This window comes from Amblyomma americanum, chromosome 4 (assembly GCF_052857255.1).
Source record: "Amblyomma americanum isolate KBUSLIRL-KWMA chromosome 4, ASM5285725v1, whole genome shotgun sequence".
NCBI classification, from domain to species: Eukaryota; Metazoa; Arthropoda; class Arachnida; order Ixodida; family Ixodidae; genus Amblyomma; species Amblyomma americanum.
In genome coordinates, this window is record NC_135500.1 from 213692786 (window position 1) to 213715047 (window position 22262).

General features: G+C 49.2%; 1 protein-coding gene across 1 annotated transcript in view; it reads left to right on the top strand.

The window, feature by feature from the left end:
* LOC144130007 (uncharacterized) overlaps positions 1-16984 on the top strand; it is a gene marked incomplete at its 5' end in the record, with an annotated part of 29059 nt that extends 12075 nt beyond the window's left edge. Inside the window, 2 exons of the mRNA XM_077664051.1 lie at positions 9061-9165; positions 16228-16984. Coding sequence (XP_077520177.1) covers positions 9061-9165; positions 16228-16598 — 476 coding nt within the window. The remainder of the gene's footprint in view (positions 1-9060; positions 9166-16227) is intronic.
* Between the last annotated feature and the right edge of the window lie 5278 nt (positions 16985-22262).

The window sequence follows — 22262 nt, forward strand, 5'->3', positions numbered from 1 at the left end:
GAGTTCCCGGGTTCGAACGCGACTGGGGCGGCTGCGTTTTGGTGGAGGCGAAACGCTCATGCGCCCGTGTTCATAAAGACTCCCAGGTGGTCGAAATTATTCCGGAGCCCTCCACTACGGCACCTCTTTTTTCTTTCACTCCCTCATTTATCCATTCCCTTACGGCGCGGTTCAGGTGTCTGCCGATATGCGAGTCAAATACTGCGGCATTTCCTTTCCCCAAAAACCAATTTTCAAATTTTCTACTGTAAGGTACCGGCGCCACACTGCGGCGGCGAAGACGCTCGAGACGAAAAGAGGAAGAGGAGAAGCGGAAGTGAAACGTCGCGTGGGGTGCGTGCCGGGGGAGAGCACAGGATGAACGCAGTCGGCGACGGACGTGGACGATATCTGCTGGCTCCCCGAGTTCCCAGGCTTGGGCCTCAGCCGCAGAAGTCCGGACTACCAGACCTCCCGCCGTCGACAGCCTCAGCCACCAGACCCAGGCGCCGCTGCTTCCGCCTTTGCCGTGGTCGACAGCCTGTGAACGCGGACCGCCTCCATCGCCCTCGCTGCTTCCCCGGGCTACCTGACCTTGGGGGCCGCGCCCGTGTTCCACAGGTGTGACGGGTTCCTGCGGCGGCGTTGAGGCCTGCCGTGGAGAGTGCCATCCACCCTACGCCTCCATCAGGGCACCGACCGGAGCCCACAGACTGCGCCGCCGCCCCGCCAATCTCCTCGCCCAACGCAGCATCTACCAGGCTCATACGTGGAACGCGGAATCTTTCCCTGAACGCTGAACGCTGAGTGGACCTTTCTTTTTTCTCTGAAGAGAAAAGCTCTCTCCTTTGCTTTACGCGAGTGTTTTTTTTTTGTTTCTTTTCATGTTCTTGTGCCGTCTTAGAGCATTTTCTCTCAATACTTAAAAGGGAAGCTGAAACGGTTTTGAAGTCGCATGAAACGCTGTGGTTGGGTAGAAGGGACCTTGAAAATCATGTGTGCAAAATTTTCTTGATTCTGTCCTCAATGAGAGCTGCAATCGCTTCTTAAAAATCCGCCGCCGGCACTAACGTTGGCCGGCACGCCCTCGTCGCTTCCGGAAGCGCCGGATGGGGGTACGCAAAAAGGGAGAACTGGCGGAAATGACGCCATTCACGGAGAGTCGGCCGGCCGTCCGGCTGCGCTTGATCCGCTGCGGTCCGCGCTTTGGTGAATGACAGATAAACGTAACCTTCTGCCAGTGCCGTTCGCTTTCTCTGGCTCGGGCGTTCTGTGCAATGCTTGAAGCCTGTATATAAACCAGTTTTGGCCTGGTACTTCTTTCGAATAGCGCTCAGCGCACAGCTCGGTAGAATCCGTCGGCTGTTCCCCCCAGCCTCTTGCACGTTAACCAAAACTGGCGGTACGCAGCATACCGAAACTGCCAGCACGAAATATGTGCATCAATATTTCTCTTTTTGTAATATTACTTCGTTACCTGTTAGTAAACTTTTTGCCTTTTCCAGCTGCCTCACACCCATGCTGAGATAAAGTCACTTCTAGCACTGCCTTACTGAGGCACACAATCTTGAACTGTTTTGAGCTCGTTGCGCACTGAGTGCCTTTTTGCTTTTTCCTAATTTCTTGCACCTCCTGGCAGCACAAGCAACTCTTAATCTGTCATCAGCGCGCAGCACATGCAGCTGCACCTAACTGAACAAAAAACGTATTATATCAACATAGTAAACTTGAGCAATGCAAACATTTGCATTCATGAACGCTTGGTCATGCCTAACGGTTGACTATGGCGCCAGAATTCTGCAAATTTCTCCTCGAGTCAGAACGGCAAAGCTGTCGGGACGCAGTACGCAAATATCTGCCGTAAGTAATTTTGCTGGTTATCTCGATACGCAACAGCAGCAATTTTATCTCTCAGCACACTAGTTCCATAATATATTGTTCAAAAGCGTGTTCAGCATGCGAAAAAAAAAACAACGTACGACGGTATGTGCAGAAGTTTCGTGGTTTAACCGCAGTCCGAACATGCGACCGAAGGAATAAAGCACACGAGAGCTTCCTCCGTCGTCTCTTCTCTTCGCGCTGCAGTACAGCAGTGAACCCACTCCAACTCATCCAATTTGGCATTCTTTTTCAGTTCTAACAGGCCAACGGGTGTAATTAGGCACGCACTATATATAAATAAATGAACAAACAATGAATGAATGAAATAAATGCGCGACTCGTCTAAGCATGCCGGTGATCTGAATTCGATCATGTTTACAGGCGTTACAAGAAGTTGATGGCCATAATTTTACGCAGAAGCGGGACACAGTAACGTTTCGACGCAATTTCTGTTTTTTTTTATTGCCATTTGCGCATGCACTTACACAAAAGATATGCGCGCGCGCATGCACCTACGCAAAACACGTATCAGTCGAGCGCCGCGGTGGCTCAGTGGCTCTGGCGCTCGTCTGCTGACCCGAAAGACGCGGGTTCGATGACGGCCGTTGCGGTAGAATTTCCATGAAGGCGAACTTCTAGAGGTCCGTGTACTGTGCGATGTCAGTGCACGTTAAAGAACCCCTGGTGGTAGAAATTTCCGGAGTCCTTCGCTATATGACGTCCATCATAGCCTGAATCGCTTTGGGGCGTTAAACCCCCATAGATCAAAACAAATCGAGATTTCCAACACGTAAAAATGTCGCGACTTGTCTTTCGCTGCCGGCACACTCCGCTGTGTCGTTGGTTCCGCCGTTTTTTGAAGCTGCTGATGGCTCGAACATGTATGGTAAGAGCCCGAAATTTTCAACACTGATTGACTTATCCATAATTTCCGAAACGTCCTCCTTAAGCCAGCTGAAGCAATGCTGCTACGCAGCAACGCCGTCGGTGCTGGCCTGTTATCCCCGTGGATGACGTCACGACGGTCCCGGCCAATCGCGGACAACAGCGGCGTTCGCTCGGCGCCCTGTGGCGATGGGGCGCGTTTTCTTCCAAAAACAGACTTTTGCGTGTATTTCCGCTCTTTTTGAATGAGACATCCTTTTTCAGCGGTCTAAAACCTATAAAATGCCGTAGGGAACGTGCGGTAATCTTAACCTGCAGTTCTTCCACTCACATCCACTTAAACTAACGATCATGTTGCATCACCGCGCTCTTGGCTTCCGCGCTTAATTCTCTCTTGTGGCTGATTGTAACTTGTGCTGTGTGCCATCAAGCTGTGGCACACATCTGGAAGGACTGCTTAGGCTAGAACAGATTTTCGGAATATGAATCCTACATATGTTTAGCTTCTTTTTTTTCTTGGAGGGGGGGGGGGGGAGTTAAAGAAGGTTAACCTGAAAGGGGCTTTGCATGTGGGACATGTGGTTTCAATTCTAGAACATCAGTATTAGATTTCTTAAAATGAAAATGTTTGGGGCGCAGCACAATGAATTCTTAGAAGCCCTTGTGAGTCGTGATACCTCTGTATACTATGCACTCATGTTGGAACTACACAGGGCATCTTGCATGGCTAATGAGGTTCTCTCGGACGGAGTGCAACTAGCAAGAAAACTTGAGTACCAACCATGTGAAAACACAGGACGACCAGAGTTGCAAAACATTTTTTATTGATTTTTTTACTCTTTCACTTGCTGTGCATACCTTGATTTATATTACTTTGCTTTTCACATTGGTTGACTTAGTTGCTTGTATTGTATATAAACCGAAATGCACATGAGTATATGAGAAAACTGTGAATAGGCTCTTTTAGGCAAATTAAGTTGTTTCCTCTCGGTATGCATTGTTTAAAGGTAATTATGTGTAGCATCATCTATTTCATTATTTTGGTGTTTGAGTTAATCTGCGATCTTATGTAGCAAGAACTGATGTACACTGCAAGCTGTATTAAGTGCTATTTCTGGAAAATGAATATCAGGACGTGAGTCCTTTAGTTTTAATCAGCTCTTGATGATTCATAAACTTATTTCTTGATCAAGAACTTCACTATGATTGATTAGCTTATTGTTATAGTTGATAATACTTATATATAATCCCATTTGAATATATAATCCCATTTGATTCAAGAACCTGGATATCAGTGTGTGCATATTGTGCCCGGTGCTTTTTGTACACATTTAGAAGCATTGCTTATTTCAGAAAAATGCCTCTAATGCGGGAAGGTGTATTTTCTGCACTCTAGCTAACACAGCTTATGATGCTCTTCTTAATATTATAAATACTATAATCAAAACTGGAAACACCTGCTTCGCTTGGCCATGCACATTGGCTTAGCTGACAGCATGGACTACTGATTAAGCCGTCAAACTCTTGTGGACATGAACAGAAATATGCAAGATATCACTTGACATGAGTGCGCATGGAGTCTATGTTTTCTCCTTTGCTTCATTTTGCAGACGATTATCGGTCTCTCTCTGATGATGTGGTGCGAATTTGGAGGCGATTACAAGCTGGAAACTACATCTGCCCAGTCTGGGTCTACCTGACACAGACCGGGATTGAAAAAGATTCAAAATGTAAAAATTTCGCTGAAAGGGGCACTCTTCCTCACATAATTTGGGAATGCGGCGATTCCCCGGGTGCCGGCTTAAACGTCAACCGTAGAGAAGCCTGGGAAGTTTGCTGAGGAGCGAGGACCCCGCCATCCAGCAGCAAGCCACCTGCCTGGCAGCTGAGGCCGTGAGGAAGTAACACATCTTCACTTGTCCTTAGTCTGAGGAGCATCCCCTACCCGCGTCCCAAGCCTGCGTGCCGGGATCGGGGATCTGGGGGCTCCTTCTCGGTGGACAATGAAGTTTTCATTCATTCATTCGAAATTATTCTGGAGCTCTTCACTATGGCACCTATTTCTCTTTCTTTTTTCACTCCCACCTTCTTCCCTTCCCTTACAGCATGGTTCGGTTGTCCATCGAGATGTTAGACAATTACTGCGCCATTTTCTTTCCTAAAAAAAACAAAAAAAACACTTTTACCCTTTAAGTACATCCTTATGACTGCAAAACAAGTGCTGTGCCATTCTAATCATACACCACCTTTGTCAAATATGATGTGTGCCATGCTCTCATGACTAACTGAAGTGCAAGAACGTAATTTTATGCTGTTTAATTTCTCTATAAAACGTTTCTCCACTGCAGGTGCACCTGGCATCACTATTTTCAGGCATAGGCCCACTATTTTGCCTGGGATGGGTTCATTGGAGCAGCAAGAACAATATGATAAGGCCTGGAAGTGGTACCAATGTTGGTACTACCATTACAGAGCAAATCATCGTGCCTATCTGGCAAAGAACAAACAGATGCACAATACCAAGAATCCCTTCTGGTGCACCGTGTGCTGCGAAAGCTTCACTCATCATTCTGCCAGCAGGCACACATGAGGGCACATGGCTTATGGAAACCGTTGTGCTGCATCAATTCCCGAACCGCTTTGCTGATTGGAGCTCTGTGCAGTGGCATTTGAGGACACACATCTACGAAGATGTGGAGTCCCACCATGAGCAGTGACTTCTGTTATAAGTTTTGTTTGTATGTTTAGCTCGTGCTTCTTTGTGACCACTTATTATTTCATTACTCATCCATAAGCTTATCATGTGGCTGCCTGTGTGACTTAGTGCAAGCATTTATGAGCAGAATGTATTTGAATGGCGTTGTGAGGCAAGTGCAATGCCTGCATGCCAGTGTTTTTTTTTTTTTTTTACCGACGGTGAGTGACTCGGGCGTTACTGACCTCAAATGTATGGTTCGTGTTATGAAAATTTTTTGCTAATGCTAAGCAAAGAACTCATTTCATACTGCAAGCAAATTTAATGCCATGAATGAAGAATTAGTTTATGTTTCTGACCTGGCCGTGCTTAACATGTTGGATATGTCACATGTGGTGTGAAAGCACTTGTACAAATTTGCTGAAGCTTACAAAGTTTGGTACGGACTTGGTTAGTTTCTGAAAGTAACCAAAAATGCTACATTTAGCATGCTGAAGTATTAATCTTTTGTGTTTAGTTTTTCTTATATTGGTGTTATATATTTATGTCTTTTGCTGCATGTTAATCCCTTGCTGACGTCTTGTGTGCAGGAATTCAAGGTACCTGTTTGTGACCTATGCTCAAGAGAGGCTGCAAAGAGTGGGAATAACACCTAGCAGCATCCCATTTATGGCCCTCCACAGATTGAAGAGAGTAGCGAAGAAGCATGCATATTATTGGTGTGCCTGGGATATGAGGATCATAAAAATGGTCAGCCAGCCATATAATGTGATGTGACAAATTGCGTTTGCAGTATTGGTTGTGCATTTTGCTTTTGAATTGGTTGCCTTCCCATTGCGTGTTTGAATTTGATTTTGCCCTCACTTTTTTTGTTCAACGGAACGAAAATCGGCCTTCCGGATGGTGAGGGTGGGGAAATGGGCGGAGCTTCTGTAGTGTGCAGGTTCTGTAGGTAGTGTCAGTTTAATATAGTAGACTGTTGACAGTCTGAATACGGCTGTTCATTTCAACTGAGGCTTTGGTCCTGTCAGCATCACGCGCAGTAATAATGACTACCCTTAGTACGAACGTCGCCTAAAACCAGCAGACGTGTGGTCCCCATCGAGTTCGCATACTGGGAGTACACAGGAGGGCGAGTGTACAGCTGCCATAGTTGCTTAACCTTGCTGGCATCATAAAGGACAGACATTTTTTGTTTATCTTTTGCAAGAGTGCTCCCATGCAAGCTTTGCTTTTTCTTATCATGTATAAATGCTGGGCATTGGTAGAGCTTTATTTGCAGTAGTGTGATAAGTTGTTTTCAAGAAATTAGTCAGCAGAGGCACTGAGGGATAGTTCGGGAAAGCACCAACTAGAATGTTTCCAGGCCCCTTAAGGGCTATGCTTGCGGTAATTGTTTGCAGTGACAGTAACAAAATAAGGAAAAAGAAACCTGCAGAGTGACATATTTATTTGTATAATTTTGCATTGCATTGTTAACTGTGCTTGTCCTGATGCATGTACTGATGCAGAAAGTGGAGCTTATTTTGTTTGGGTATTTTATGCATTCTTGCTGCCGCAGTATGCATTCTTGCATAGTATCAAGTGTAGTTTTATGGTATGAGGTGTTATTGTGTGGTACTATTAAGTGAGTCCTGTATACCTAAAACACATGTGTTATCTATATTTAAAGTGCTTTGAGTATTTTGTAATATTTTTTTATTGCTGGAGGGTTTTCGTTTATTGTATATATGAGCCCAAGTGTTTTTAGGCGAACAAATATGTTGCCTCTTGGTCTGTATCAGTGAAAAGTAATGGGGTGTGGATTCATGTCGTTTTTCACTCAAGGGTCTCCTATTCATCTCTTTTATTGTGAAGCAGCAAAATCTAGTGCGTTGTTGAGAATTTTATCACAAACTGTGCTTTGCTTTCTTTTAACCTTAGGTGCTTCAAGCCTACTGTACATTACCTTTGTTCTGCTCTTCAAATGTTACTGCAGAAGTTTTAGAATTTGATGACCTTAGAGGACTGGAATATGTGAAACTTGCAGGTAAAGCATGCGGAGCACTTTTTGGACTACCGTTTAAAATGGTAACGTAATAGCTGATTGAAATCGCCATGGCCTTCAAGGGCGCATGATGACGTCACCTACGGTACCGGTGCATTTCCAACTCATAAACGCTTGCTTTGAAATTAACGCCATCGAAGGCAAAGCCTGCCGAGCGTTCTTTGGCAGAATTCAACGAGGCACAGTAGGGTGTGGTTGACGGCAGCGGGAATTTGAAATCTTACTGTCCGTGACGTCACACCGAGCTTCTCCGCACTCCTCCAGTACTGCGAGAATCGAGAACTGAAATTTAATTGTTGCTTACGTCACCATATTAAGTGCTGGCGCAAGAGAACTTGGGATGTTTTACCTACACAGTAAATAGTACCTACAGATTTGAGTTTCCTGAATAAAGCGGAATTCTCAAAAAGTGGTGCAGCTGCTGTTTAAGGGCTTGCAAGCTTGTTTCTTGGTCTGGGACATTATTTGCCATGCTTGAATTTGTCATTCTTGTGATACAAATGTCTGTGGTTCGCTGTGAGCATTACTTGTCAGCCATTAGTGAAGGCCATAGCTGCATGAAAAACTGGGTATTAAACATGCTTCAAGGTGCATTTTTATTTAGTAACATGTGTTGTCCTTTTGAAACCTATGATTGATATCACAATTCCAGCATGTGAAGTTTTTCTTACGTTACATACGAAAATGGCATGCTGCGTACTTGTTTTTTTTTTTTCACCCAGTTTGCTAGATAACATGACCTGAATTGCTCTGCAGACCTAATTCATTGTTTCATTAAAATAATAATGCATGGAAATAGATTGCTCAGCCAATCCAAATCATTTAAATTGTCCTGGAGAAAGGGACCACATTGTCATCTGGACAATCATAGCATCCACCAGTATAAGAGGACACTTCATGCATTGTTCCTTGTTTTCATAACTTTGAATAAGGTGCCCATATTATGTGCAGTGCTTTTTGTGTACATTTGGATCAATTATCTTTTCAAAAACAGTGGTTTTATTGTGGGTATTTGTACCCCCTATTCATAAACAAAGCTTGTAATGCCCTTTCTAATGTTATAGATGCCCTGACAGTTTCAGACAGGGTTAATTAATATTGGAGACAACTACTTAGCTTGGCTTGGTCATGCAGGCTATCTTAGTTGACAGCATTGAATGCTGATTAAACCCAGATAACCTTGTATAGGCATACCCAGAAATGTAAAATATGTTTTATAGAAATGATAAAAAGCTCACTTGTATCAAGGGGTTCAATGGCATTTCTACACAGTCTATTATGCAACATACATGTACTGCAGTAATTCATTATAGTAGGCACTGTAAAGCACAACCTATTATCCGCAAACAGACGCCGTAACCTATAACCAGGCATCCTGATCTTCTGTACTGCCATGTTGTCCTGGATAATTGATCCACCAAAACATAGTATTATGCAGTTGAATTCTTCTGCTGCACAGTACAGTAGGGTGTACCCATGTGAAGCAGGAGAAATGAAATTCGCTTCATGATGTGGACTCACAGAAACTTTTTCTTGACAGTTGCACTGCATTGTTTGTATTTTTCTCATGCAGGCTCACCTACCATTAGCATTGTCAGGAACCCAGCCATCATGCCACCCATGGCCGGGCCATTGGAGCTACGGTGGCAACGAGACATGAGCCGGAAGCTGTACCAATGTCAGTATTGTCCTTATGTAACAGACCACTGCACCCATCTGACAAAGCACGAACGTACGCACACAGGCGAGAAACCCTTTAGCTGCACCATGTGTTCCAAAAGCTTTGCCCAGAAGGCTAACATGCAGGCGCACGTGAGGACACACACTGGGGAGAAACCATACTGTTGTACCATGTGCCCGAGACGCTTCACTAATAGAAGCTCTTTGCTGCCACACGTGAAGACGCACTACCGTCAAGCTCACAGAGGCTCACCATGAATGCTAACTTGTGTTAGGAGCATTATGTACATGTTTGGCTCGCACCTCTTTGTCCATGATCATCGTTTTTTAATAAGGAAACAAATTTGGCTGTACTTGGTTTCCATTCATTTTTCACTGCGCGCTGTGTTCGCAAGCGAACGTGTTGTTTATGTCGCCTATCCACAAACATAAGATGGAGTGGTCTTCATTCAGCTGCAGTGTGACATACCTGTTACCATTCGGCGAACAGGAGCACTTTTAACCGCGCTCAAAGTGCTCTCTCGTAAGTTGTCGCGTTCCAATGGCTGAACAGGAGCAGTTTAGAGACGCCGAGAGCAGTCGAGAGCATTTCGAGCTGCTCCAGCGCGAGAAGCCGAGTGGGAAGGAAGTCACGTGACACAAACGCGTAATATCCTTTTATTTTGGTTGTGTTTTCTTCGTTTCAGCAGCAGTGGCGGCAGCGAAGCGTTGTCAGATAGCGGATTTAATTGTTGAGATGGAGGACGATAGCAGTGATAGTTGCTTTAGCTCGAGTTCGAGCAGCTCATCGAGCAGCTGTAGCGATGATGGAGACACCGAAGTGTATGCTGAAATGTTTGAAGAACTGTTCTCACCGCCGCAGAAAAGACACAAAGTTGAGGCATCCGTTAAAAAAACTGCGTCTGCCTCTTCGGATGAAGAGATAGTACATATTCGTAGACTGAAAGATCGTAAATGATTTTCTTGAAGCAAACATCTTTATAAGCCTCTTATTACTGGCGGTTTCGTGATCGGCGGTTCGACGATAAGTATCGCACTTTGCTTAAACTTTTCTGCACAAATTTGCACGGTTTCAGCCGGCCGTGGCAAGGATGCTGGGAAGGTACATCACGTGATACACCTCCGCCTTCGCACTGCTCCCGGAGTGCATGGAACGTTCCAGTGCGAGAGCAATAAGTCGCGCTCTCGTTGCGCTCTATTGCTCTGCTCATCGATGCTCTTGCTTCTCCTCCTGCTCGACCAATGGAATTCGGTGTGAACATATATAACTGAGATGTATTTGAATGGCATTGTAAAGCAAGTGCAATGCCTGCATGATAATGTGTTTCTTGTGATGAGTGATTTAGGCGTTAGCAAGATATAAAAAATAGCTAATTTTGAGGATCTAGCAAATATCTTTTTGCAGGTAAATTGAATGCCATCAATGAATGTATTGTTTGTTTCCAACACCTTTGTTGATGCTGGGAGTTAATTGTTAATTTGATTTGTTGTTAGAGTCACTTCAGTGGATCAGGTGAGGGTGGAAAAGAGGGAGGCGGGTGAGCAGGACAGCGAGGGGCTCTTGGGCTGCTCTATAGATGACCGGGCACTGTTGGGCCGCGCCGACCTTCAAGGCTCAGCCCATGATGCAGAGCTGCAGCTCCGGTTGTGAGCTAAGCAGAGCAGCCTCCCGCCCGGAAGGAAGGTGGGAGGGAAAGAAGAAAGAGAGAGGTGCCGTTGTGGAGGGCCCCGGAATAATTTCGACGACCTAGGGATCTAACGTGCACCGACGTCGCACAGCACACGGGTGCCTTTGCGTTTCGCCTCCATCGAAACGCGGCCGGGTTCGAACCCGGGTACTCTGGATCAGTGGCTGGGCGCTCTTACAACCATCGTGTGTAAAAAGAAATACATAGCTGGCGGTCTAGCACGAAACGTTGTGCGAAAGCACGGTTTTAGTGCGTAGGCACTCCTACGATCGTGAGAGGCGAGCAAAAATCTTGTTTGTGCATCGCTCGTTGCCGTAGCAACAGCGACGCCAAAGGGGGGCAGACCACCCACGACATTTGACACTGGCCGATTTGGATCAAAGTCGATGTCAAATCGTAATTGAGCGTGCCCTGCACGATAGCGACCTCCAGATTTGGCCCGGGCCGTTGCCAAAATTTGGCCAGACCGCCCCCCCCCCCCCCCCTTGAAATTTGGCCTTGGGTGATTTGGATCTAAATCGATGTGCAACCATAGTTGACCGTGCCCGACACGATGGCGACCTCCAAATTTCGCCCGAGTCATTTCCAAACATTTGTCCCGGGCCACCCCCGAAGTTTCGCGTTGGACGATTTAGACCAAAATCGATGTCCAATCATAATTGAGCGTACCCGGCAAGATGGCGACCTTCATATTTGGCCCAGGCCAACTCCGAAATATCACGTTGGTCGATTTGGAGCAAAGTCGATATCCAGCTATAACTTACCGTGCCCGATACGATGGCGACTTCCAAATTTTGCCCGGTAATTGTAAAAAAATTGGTCAGGGTCACCCACGAAAAAGTTGTTCACAGCTTTGAGATTTGCGCCATATCGTTGCTATGGTGTCGGTTGTGGCGTCACCATTTCCGTCACCGCGCTTTCGTACGTCACATCTTTTTAAGCGGAGTTAAACCCCGGTTAATTTAACCCCGAGCACCGACACTTCAGATAATAATATACATGTTTTTTCGTCCATATGTGGGGTTTTACTAGGGGAGATAAATAGTTTCTCCCCGCTTAATCGCGGCTGACAGTTCAAAGCCGCCCGGACCCCACCCCGTGATCGCGTACGCTACCGAGCGCACGCCGACCACGGCTGGCCTTGCTCTGCGCGAACAAAAGAATGACGCACTGGCTGACACAAACAAGGAATTTATTGCTACAACAATAACGTCAGCTAGCAACAAAATACGCTAATGAATCGAGGTCGTCTGGCTCACCAGCAATGTTAAGAGCGAATGCTTGCCTATGCTAGGGCAGGGGATACCGCAAGGCTGGACGGGACGAGATACAGGAGCATGCCTCCCTGGCCACTTCCTCGCCCCGCTGGCGAAGAGCGGAGCCGCGTGCGAAACGTCCGCTCGCGCCGACGATCCCAGCTGAAGAGCGTCAGGCTACAGTGTTCTTTCTGGAACATTGTAGTCAGGCCCTCTCCCGCGCGCGTGCAGCAAGTCGTCTGTCCGTGGCGACCTCCCTTGTTAGTTAAGATAACTAACCAGGGAAAGTCATGTGGCGCCGTGGGCTGAGGTGATGCCGTGGGAGGGTGCGCCACGGGAAAGCAAACCACAAGGAGAGGCTACGGGTCTGAGTCCCCACATCCCCCTCAACCTTAAATAGACCCTCGCGCCTAAAAGTACATACTATGGAGGCGTCTCCTGGTATTCATGCACTTGAGGCAGGTCTTGCAGCAGAGGTCACGCCGACAGCGTCCACGCAGTCTGACGAGGTGTTCCGAAGGCGGCGTGAAGGTCTCCTCGGACGACTCGCATGGTCCGTGTACTCAGTGTCCGCAGGCCCGCGAAGAGAAGGCCGGTTAGAAAACTGCAGGCCGGGATTCTGCAGTAGTCGCCGGAACAGCAGCCGGAGGTGACTGCTCCCTGTTCTCGCCGCGGCTGCCCCGGATGGATGCGGCGAACAGGATACAGGCCGCTCCGTCGCAGCAAGCGGCAGCGAGACGATGTGCACCGGACAGCAAGCCTGGGTGGCTCCACCGGATCTGCAAAATTGCCGAAATGCTCTCGGCGTGCCTTTAACGTAGATCACGGGAGGGGAAACGGCGTCCGCAAGGGCCTCGTGGCACAATGCCTAACTCGCTAGCAAAACGTGTCCGGCGGCTGTGCAAACGCAAAGTTCGAGTGCACAAAGCCCTTTCTTCAGTTGAACGAGACTGCTCAGTTCATGCGAGGTTAAAAAAAATAGTGGGCAGCAAAGTGCGCCCCTCCCAACACCATGGTTCGGTGGTCGTGTCTCTTCTGACGTGGTGCAAGCAGCTCCGAAAAGCCTTAGGCCTACTACCACTGACAACGACAGTGAACAAAACAAAGAGCCGGCAAGGGTTACGTGCGCGCAGCCGCAGGGAAAAATCAGCTCTGTGGGGTGGTCCTACCCCGCTCACTGCACGATGCAGCTTCTGAGCGGGCAGCTCCCACCGTATCGGACGGGGTCGGAGCGCCCGGTGCCGAGCTGCAATACCAGTGAGCTTGTAGCGGCACCCGTGGCCCCAGGCTGCCCGGCTCCCAGAGTCGAAAGCAGAGAAAAATATATACAGAGAACTCGGACCACCGCGCGGCTTCCGTACTCGCTTCGGACTCGGCAACTGCGCGGACGCTATATAGGCCTCGCGCTCCCTCGATGCGGACCAAGTGGTTCTCGTGAAGAAACTCCAGGGAAAACTTGACGAAAAACGTGCTGAGCATGTCGAAAAGTTCAAACATACTGCAGCGTAATGCACCTTGCACTCAAGAAAGCATGCCACAAGGCCTAGCGATCAAAATTCACCTTAGGCTTAGCACTTGTAAAGTCCGACAAAGAGCGCTCCTAGAACCGGACAAACAGTCGTTCAATGTTCAAAAAGCAGGCCCCACGTTGGGCTGCCAGATGTGGGGTTTTAATAGGGGAGATAAATACGTTTCGCCCATTTAATCGAACCGCGGCGGACACAGTTCAAAGCCGCCGGAACTCGCCCCGTGATCGCGTACGCTACCGAGCGCACGCTGACCACGGCGGGCCTTGCTCTGAGGGAACAAAGGAACGACACATTGGCTGACACAAACAGGCGTTTATTACTGCTACAACAATAACGCCAGCAAGCAACAAAATACGCTAATGAATCGCGGTCGTCAGACTCACCAGCAAGGTTACGAGTGAGTGTTCACCCATGCTAGGGCAGGGGATACTCCTAGACCGGACGGGACGAGAGACGGGAACAAATCAAGTTGGAGGCCACCTTGCGAGAGGAATTCGAGCCGAAGACATGTGCGTCTTCAATTGTATGCCGACTATGGTGCTGAGCTGCTGACCGGAAATACGCGGGTTTGATCCCGGCCGCGGCGTTCGAATTTCGATGGGGTCGAAATTCAAGAGGCCCCTGTGCTGTGCGATATCAATGCACGTTAAAGAACCCCACGTGGTCGAAATTACCGGAGCCCTTCACTACAGCGTCCCTCATACCGTGAGGTCCCTTGGCACGTTAAACGCCCATTAACCAAACGAAACCCTTAGCCCCTTTCCTTAAGGCGCGGTTGAGGTACCTGTATCAGGCAGGTGGGACGACGCTTACAGCAGTGTGGTCAGTGCAAGAATGGAACGCACGTTTACTGAGGGCACAGCTTATAAAGGTGCGCTGTGCATACTGCGCATCACTGATGCGCATCCGCGCAGATAAAATCATTACACGTGTCCGTTACAGTATCCACCGAGGTGTGAGATAGTTACTGCGCCATTTCCTATCCTCGAAAACCAATTTTCATCAAAATTGTGAGGCAGCAGTGATAGTAATGGTAGCAAAAAAAAAATTCTAAGGACGATTACGATTCTATACCTAATGCGAAATTTGAGCGCAGCTCTGTCTCAGGCTCTGCAGGCTCATTGGTTTGCTTTGCTGGGTTGTTGGCGCGTCTGACAACGATATTAGTTCGATAGAGTTGATGAAGACGACGATGTGCAATGCACAGCGCGCGAGAATGTGCATATTATAGTTCGATAGCAGTATAGTAGAAGACGACTACGATGTGCAAATGCACAGTGCGAGAGTGTGCTGCAGTTTAACACGAGGCGTGAACGGCTGCGGGGACAGCTTATGTGCTCTCGTGCAGTGGCCAGCAAAGCTGATCTGTTCGCTGCGCCGCGGGGTCGAATCCCAGTCGCGGCAATTGTTATTTTATTTATTTATTTATTTGTGATTTGCCTCGGTTACACCGACGTCGGCGACGCGGGCCAACCAAGGAACAGGCGCTTATGAGCTGCGCTCTAAAAGCCATTGCTATTCAAACAGAGGATCGAGTTTGGGGCACGCACCTGGGCTTCTGGGCCTCTGCACAGCCCCACTGCACTCAGATTTTCATATTCCTGTGGTCCATGACGTCGGCGACCCGGTCCGTGGCGGTCTTTTATCGGACCGGTCCTCAGAGCGTCTCCTAGTCCTCCCAGGTGTTGAGGTGCTCCAAGCCCGCTAGGCCCCGCGGTGGAGGATCCGCCGGGCATTGGAATAGGATGTGGGCGAGGGTAAAAAAAATGACTGGTTAAACATCTAGAGGTTACGAAAAGCTTTCTGTCACGCGTGTACGCAACCCTTTTTATTTGCATTGTGAACTTCGGATCTACTCAAAGTCGAGCTCACTTCAAAAAGCAGAGTGGGCGAACCCGCCTCACCCTCTCTTTTTTGTGTGTTTACCAAACCAGTTTCTTCAAGCGTTATTGCAATTTGGGCGCCTCTGCCGGCCGCTTCATAACTTGAGTAGGAGGAGTCTACTTGCACACAGCGACCAGTTTACCTCCTGCGCTGCAGCTGGAGCGCGCCCATGCCGGGCCTCACGCCGAGCTTTGCGGCCCGGCCTCGTTAGAGTGGTAAATTAGCGGGCTCTGGCTTCGGAATGAGGCCCGTGCAGTACTCTAATATAGCCCACAAAGAATGGCGAAGGTGCCTTCTGAGCGGCAAACAGAAGATAGTTTACAATCGTCGTTAGCTCGACGCCTTATAAGTGTTTTGCTGCGACCAGGCATTAAAAGGCTCGAAAAGTCGTCTTCTCTAGCCTCCATGCGCACGCCTGCAATTAAACGTCCACAAGACGTCAAGAACATGCAAACTTGCAGACGTCTTCAGAAGCTTTTGATATTGCTTCTATATGTTCAAAGATGTCTGCTAAACATTTCGTGTTCACTCGATAGGACTAACTGATGTGCCAGCACAGCAGTTGAAATCAGTGTTGTATCGGTGTGCCCATATGACGCGCTAGAAATGAAAGTCGCTGCATGAACTGTACTCCCACAAGTGTTGCTTTGTCTATAGCAATAGAATAGACAGTCACGCTGCAATGTATTTCCGTGTAACGCAGACATGCCTGCCCTGAGTGTTGTCGGGGATCCAGCCACCATCCCGCCAGTGGTGGTTCGACGGGGGCAACAGGATAAGGGCCGGAAGCGGTACCAGTGCCGGTACTGTCCTTACAGCACAGCGTGCTTTGCCCACGTGACGAAGCATGAGCGTACGCACACGGGTGAGAAACCGTTCCGCTGCACCGTGTGTTCCAAAAGCTTCAGCGAGAAGAGTAACCAGCGGGCACACATGAGGACGCACACTGGAGAGAAACCATACTGGTGCTGCATATGCCCGAGGCGCTTCACTAATCGGAGCTCTCTGCAGGCACATATGAAGACACACTACCGCCAGCCTCAAAGGGGCTACTACGATCAGTCACTTGTTTAGCTTGAACTTACTTGTGATGTGACCATTGTTTTTTTCGTACCCACTCCATAAAATGGAAAGCGGCATGCTTTTGATTCGGCCGCCATTGCTGCTTGCATGTGCTCATGTTCGACGATGTAGGACTGTGAATCTGACTGGAACTGTGCACCAAGTGCATGCCGTTGTTGCATGCATTTGCTCGTTATTCCTGGAACTGGTGTTAGCAACCTTTTATGTCTTTATATGTGATCTTAAAAAAAGTTTCGCTAAAGTTGTGTGACGGAGAAGCACATATTTCAAACATTTCGTATGCTACTGACGATTGTTCTTTAATGGAAAGCAGTTGAAACACAAAAAAAAGAAATGTCGATCGGGAACATGAAATAAAGTGCCATTTTTTAATTTCCCTTGCTGTCTTTTACTTTTTGCTTACGTTTTATGCATTCCGTTTCCCTGGACACGAATGCAAGAATCGAAGGTAACTATCATTTTCGACAACTGTATAACTGCAAAATATAGGAATTGGGTCCAGTATAAGTTCCCTCCTTCATAGAATATATTGAACAACTAAGAAACGCATTTTAAAGCTATCCTTGCCATTTGAAAGGCATCGAGCTGGAAGGCTGCAAATTCTGCTGTAGATACGGGATGCACACGAACTAACCTAGCCTAACCTTACCAAACCTGCCTCTCCCAGAAAAGATTATCTTCAGTGCACAGTGTCACACGCAGAAAATTTATGAACTGTAAAAAAGGCGTCGTGTATAGGGTTCCTCTGTTTTGCAGAAAGGTATATTATGGCCAGACGGGAAGGTGCATAAACATAAGGCTGAAAGAGCACGAGAATTCGCTCGACATGAAAAAAATCCCCTTCTTCCAACCTAGTGCAGCATTGCCGCGATTGCAAAGATCAATATGACGACCCTTGCCTGCCTGACTTGCATAATATTGAGATCCAATACCACAGCAGAAATCAGGTAGGCAGGGAAGTCTTCGAAGCTTATTGCATCGCTGAGAGCACGGACACGTGTGTGGCGAAACCATCTGTGGCTTTACAGAAGAATGAGATAGCCTTCCTCGATAAGAGCCTTCCATCCGCTGTATAACCTTCGGTGTGTGTCTACTTTTTTGTTTTCGTGCGTTTTTAACCTTATATATTTTACGTGGTTTTCCAATAAAATTCAGTTGCTAGACAGCGCCCGTGTCGTCTTTCCTTTCCTAGGTCTGTTTTGTGCTGGTCCACAATATGGATATATCCTTGATGGGGCAGTTGAGGATTTCCTTTGCGGAAGTTCCATTCGCTAGGATCAAGGATGTTTGGTATCAGCATGATGGTGCTCCTGCGCACGGCAGCAGCAAAGCTTGAAAATGGCTGGAAGAAGTCTACCTGTAGCAGTGGATTGGATGGGATGGGCCCATTGCTTGGCTGGAACGGTAGGCAGATTTAACTCCGCTCGATTCCTTCCCCTGGGGCTACGCCAAGAATCAAGTATATCGGACACCAGCCACAAAATCAGAGAACCTAAAAGAAAAATTAATAGCATGATCAAGAACGCCACTGAACTGTGCCTTTGAAATGCCAAATCCTTATTGCAGTATGTGGTGACCTGTTCGAACGTAGTACAATCAAGGGGCGCTTTTTGGATTGAAGCTCGCTGAAAAATACCCTCCCCCCCCCCCCCATTCCACGCTTAACCCCATTACACTCCGTCCGCAGGCTTCCAGCTCATTCCAATTTCAAGCATAAAAAAATAACGCTATATTCTTGTTCTCTTTCGTATACCCTGATTCGGCAACGCTGGGCCAGCAGCATGCATTTGCGCCGTCATGCGATGAGAGCCGCACGCCCTGATACCTACACCCGGTCGCGCCCTGTCGGGAGCCACAGTCTCTCTGCAGCCGACTTTGCTCATCCGTCGCTGCTGCAGCGTATGCGCTCCCTGTCGGGAGCCACAGTCTCTCTGCAGCCGACTTTGCTCATCCGTCGCTGCTGCAGCGTATGCGCTCGCACCCGCGCTCACGAATGGGCGCGGCGCTGCTCGAGTATGAGTAATTGACTCAAGGCCGACCCCCCTACGGCTCCTGCGCTCCCTGGCCTGCTGCCTCGGAGGTGCAGCGAGAGATCGTCGGCACGAAGGCGGAGGAACACTTACTCCTTCGCCTTTATACTAAAGCACTTCTGCGCCCGGCAGTAATCAAACATTTTGACCCTGCGTGCACAGGGGCGTGCCCGCACTGCAGGGAAAAGTCTTCGGACATTTACCACATGGTGTGGGCATGCCAATCAACTCCGCATCTTCCCCCTATCCCCAACCCTGCCCGGGAGAACTGGGAGGCTGCCCTGCTCGGCTGCTCTGACCTGGCGAGCCAAAAGGCCCTTGTCGGGCGCGCCCGAGCAGCAGCTACCGCCAATGGGCTGCTGTAATGAGCAGCCCACCTAGCATTTGTAAGGAACGGACCCTTAAGGACCGCTCCACTAGCTCCCTGTATATATTTTGAAAATAAAGTTTTTCAATCAGTCAGTCGGCACCGCGGGAAAGCTGAGCACACCCCTCTGTGCTGTACAGCAGCTGGCCAGAGCCGTCATACACGAGGAGCTCCAGGACGTACCATCTCCTCGTGTACACCGACGGATCAGTGGCCCGCGACAGCTCCCTTGCAGCGGCGGCTACCATCCCCGCCCTGCGACTGCACAGCCAGCAACACGTCACCTTCCTGGGCTCCTCCACCACGGCGGAGTTGATAGGGCTCCGGCTCGAGCTGGACCTGCTGCTCACCCTCGTCCCTCCGCCGCCCAGGAGTACTCTGCTGTGCGACTCCCGCGCCGCACTCAGGCGCCTGCAGTTCAATGGCCGCGGTACCCCACTAGTGCGCGACAGTCACTCACGCATCGAGCGCCTCGTGCAGAGCGGATGCGCCGTGCGTGCCCGGTCACTGCGGCATCGCCGGCAACGAAGAAGCTGGCGACCTCGCGACCGCCGCACACCAACTACCTCCAAGTGATCTGCCCCTTGCGCTGGAGGACGTGCGTGCGGTCATCCAGGACCATCTCCGACGGCAGCACCCCCAACCCACGCATCGCCGGAGGTGAGCGTATCGACAGCACCACCGGTTGCCGCGCACTTACGCGGTCGCAGCGTGCAATGATCCTCCGCGCGCGCATTGGCTGCGTGTGGCCCGGGGAACGACGGGAGCGTCACGGAATCGCGACGAGTGATGTGTGTGACGGATGCGGTGCAGTGGGACCACTGAATCACCTGCTCCTGCACTGTGCCGCGTTCGCCGATGCTCGTCGCGATATGCTTGCAGCCTATAGGGCGCTGGGCATATTACCAGACTCCCTCAAGACGTTATTGTGGCCGCAGGGCAGTGCGCGCACCCGTGAGCGAACCTTGGTGGGCCTCTGTGCATTCCTCGTACAGACGGGCTTGACGTCCCGTGTGTTCTCCGCCAGGTAGTTACCCGCAGTGACCGAACGCTCCGCGAGCGCTACCTTTGACGATTAACAACTGGACGGCCCACTCCAGTTGTAGTCAATGTGCTGTGCGCGTGTGTTTTTATTGATCCATAATGAACTAATCACGCGCGCAACCTGTACACATTTCTTATTGTGTAAATAGTTTGTGTATATTACCTCTCCCCTATCCTTTCTTCTTGTCCCCTAACCTCTTTCATTTCTCCATTCTGCCTGCTATCCATTATTTCCGTTGCCCCAGCTCAGGTGCTTCAGTATCGATGGCAGAGGCCGGGGCTAGCAAAGGACCACGTGAGATCTATTGTGTAGGAAACAGTTTTTTGACAGATTTCTGAAGGTGCTGTACAATTGTGCCAGTCACAATTGGGGCCTGGAGACAATGCTTAAAAACTTGATAATACACATCACTAATCAATTAAGAGGAAAATAAAGAAATAGCCTGAGTAACTCTAGGTTAGTGCAGAAAACTCTGGGTTAGTGCCAGGAAACGTCACGGCAGCGCGACGCCCGGCCGGAGACAGTACACGGAGCGAATAAGCGTCCCGCGTATCCCTCGCCGCGAAAGCAAATGTGATCAGCAAGTGGCAAATACCACTGAGCGAGGAGCTCTTTGGGAGCAGCGACGCGCACTCTTCTGTGATAATCTCGAAAGTGTTCGTATCGACAGCACTGTGCCTATTTAAGCACGCATACATATATAGGTATCTACAAGGATTTGCGTCCTCGAATGCATGAAGTCGCGTACCTTTGATGTCTCCTCAGCCACGGATACCACCGGCTGCGGTTTTCTTCGACACTATCGCTTCAGGGAGGAAACACAGGCATTTCGATCCAAGATTCGGTCGTGTTCTCTAAAAAAAAAAAAACTACTATTTCATGTCTAATGAAGCCTTTATTTTCCCGATAATAACATTTCCGTGCCAAAATCACTGCGTCGCTCATCGGCCATGGCGGCCACGTTGGCGGCAGCAGGCAGAGGCACCTAAACCGGAAGAGCGGGCTTTCTGAGCTGCTATTGGCTTGCTTCAGCCGACACTTCCGGTCTCACCGGTCGCCGCGCGTCAATATCTGGCCGGTCCAGATCGGAGGCGGCGGACGACTTAATAATAATAATAATTGGTTTTGGGGGGAAAGGAAATGGCGCAGTATCTGTCTCATATATCGTTGGACACCTGAACCGCGCCGTAAGGGAAGGGTAAAGGAAGGAGTGAAAGAAGAAAGTAAGAGAGGGGTGCCGTAGTGGAGGGCTCCGGAATAATTTCGACCACCTGGGGATCTTTAACGTGCACTGACATCGCACAGCACACGGGCGCCTTAGCGTTTTTCCTCCATAAAAACGCAGCCGCCGCGGTCGGGTTCGAACCCGGGAACTCTGGATCAGTAGTCGAGCGCCCTAACCATTGAGCCACCGCGGCGGGGCATTCGCGACGCGCGAGAACTCTCAGGAGCACCAGCGGCGGAGGCCTTGCGCAGCTTGAGAGAACGGAAGCTTTCTACTTCTCCCTGAGGTCACCAATAACGCCGCCAGTGAGTGTGACGTCATCATTCGTCCTCGAGGAAGTGGAGCCGCGCCTCTATAGGAGCAGTGCGGAGTGATTTGCCGTTTCACTCCTAAGGCGGAGGTTAAGCGTCTCCCAAGTTTTTATCATTATTAATTTCTTCAGGCCAAGTAAATGTACGGGTGAATGCCTATGCCTCCTGATTCTTGACCGATCCCTCAGTGTGGGTGCGTGCCATATTTTGTAAGGCAAACAACGACCACCTCTCACAGCAGCAGGGTTCGGTTCGTGTCGCACCACCGCTATTGCGCCAGCTGGCGCAGCTCAGTCGTCACCCGCAGCGCACGACAAAAAATGCGAACACTGCGCCGGGCACCGAAGCCGGACTCAGTTTGGCCAATGGTCATCGTACCAAGGCGGAAGTCCGGGACTCCTAATCGACGACGGTGGCCGCGATGTGCGAAAGCGGGACCCGCAACGCAAAACGGCCGGGACCGACAAGCCCATGGCTGAGTATGCATGCTGACATCTTACTGAGGTGCCGACGAAATGGTGGCGTAGATTCAATTCCCTTTGTGAGCTGCATCTACACTCCTGTCTGCGCTTGCCTATATGCTCGAATAGCTGCTATACGCTTGCCTGTTATCATCTCGGCCACAGCGCATAAGCAAACAGACATAAAAAGGAACAAAATGCGTAAACTTTATGCAA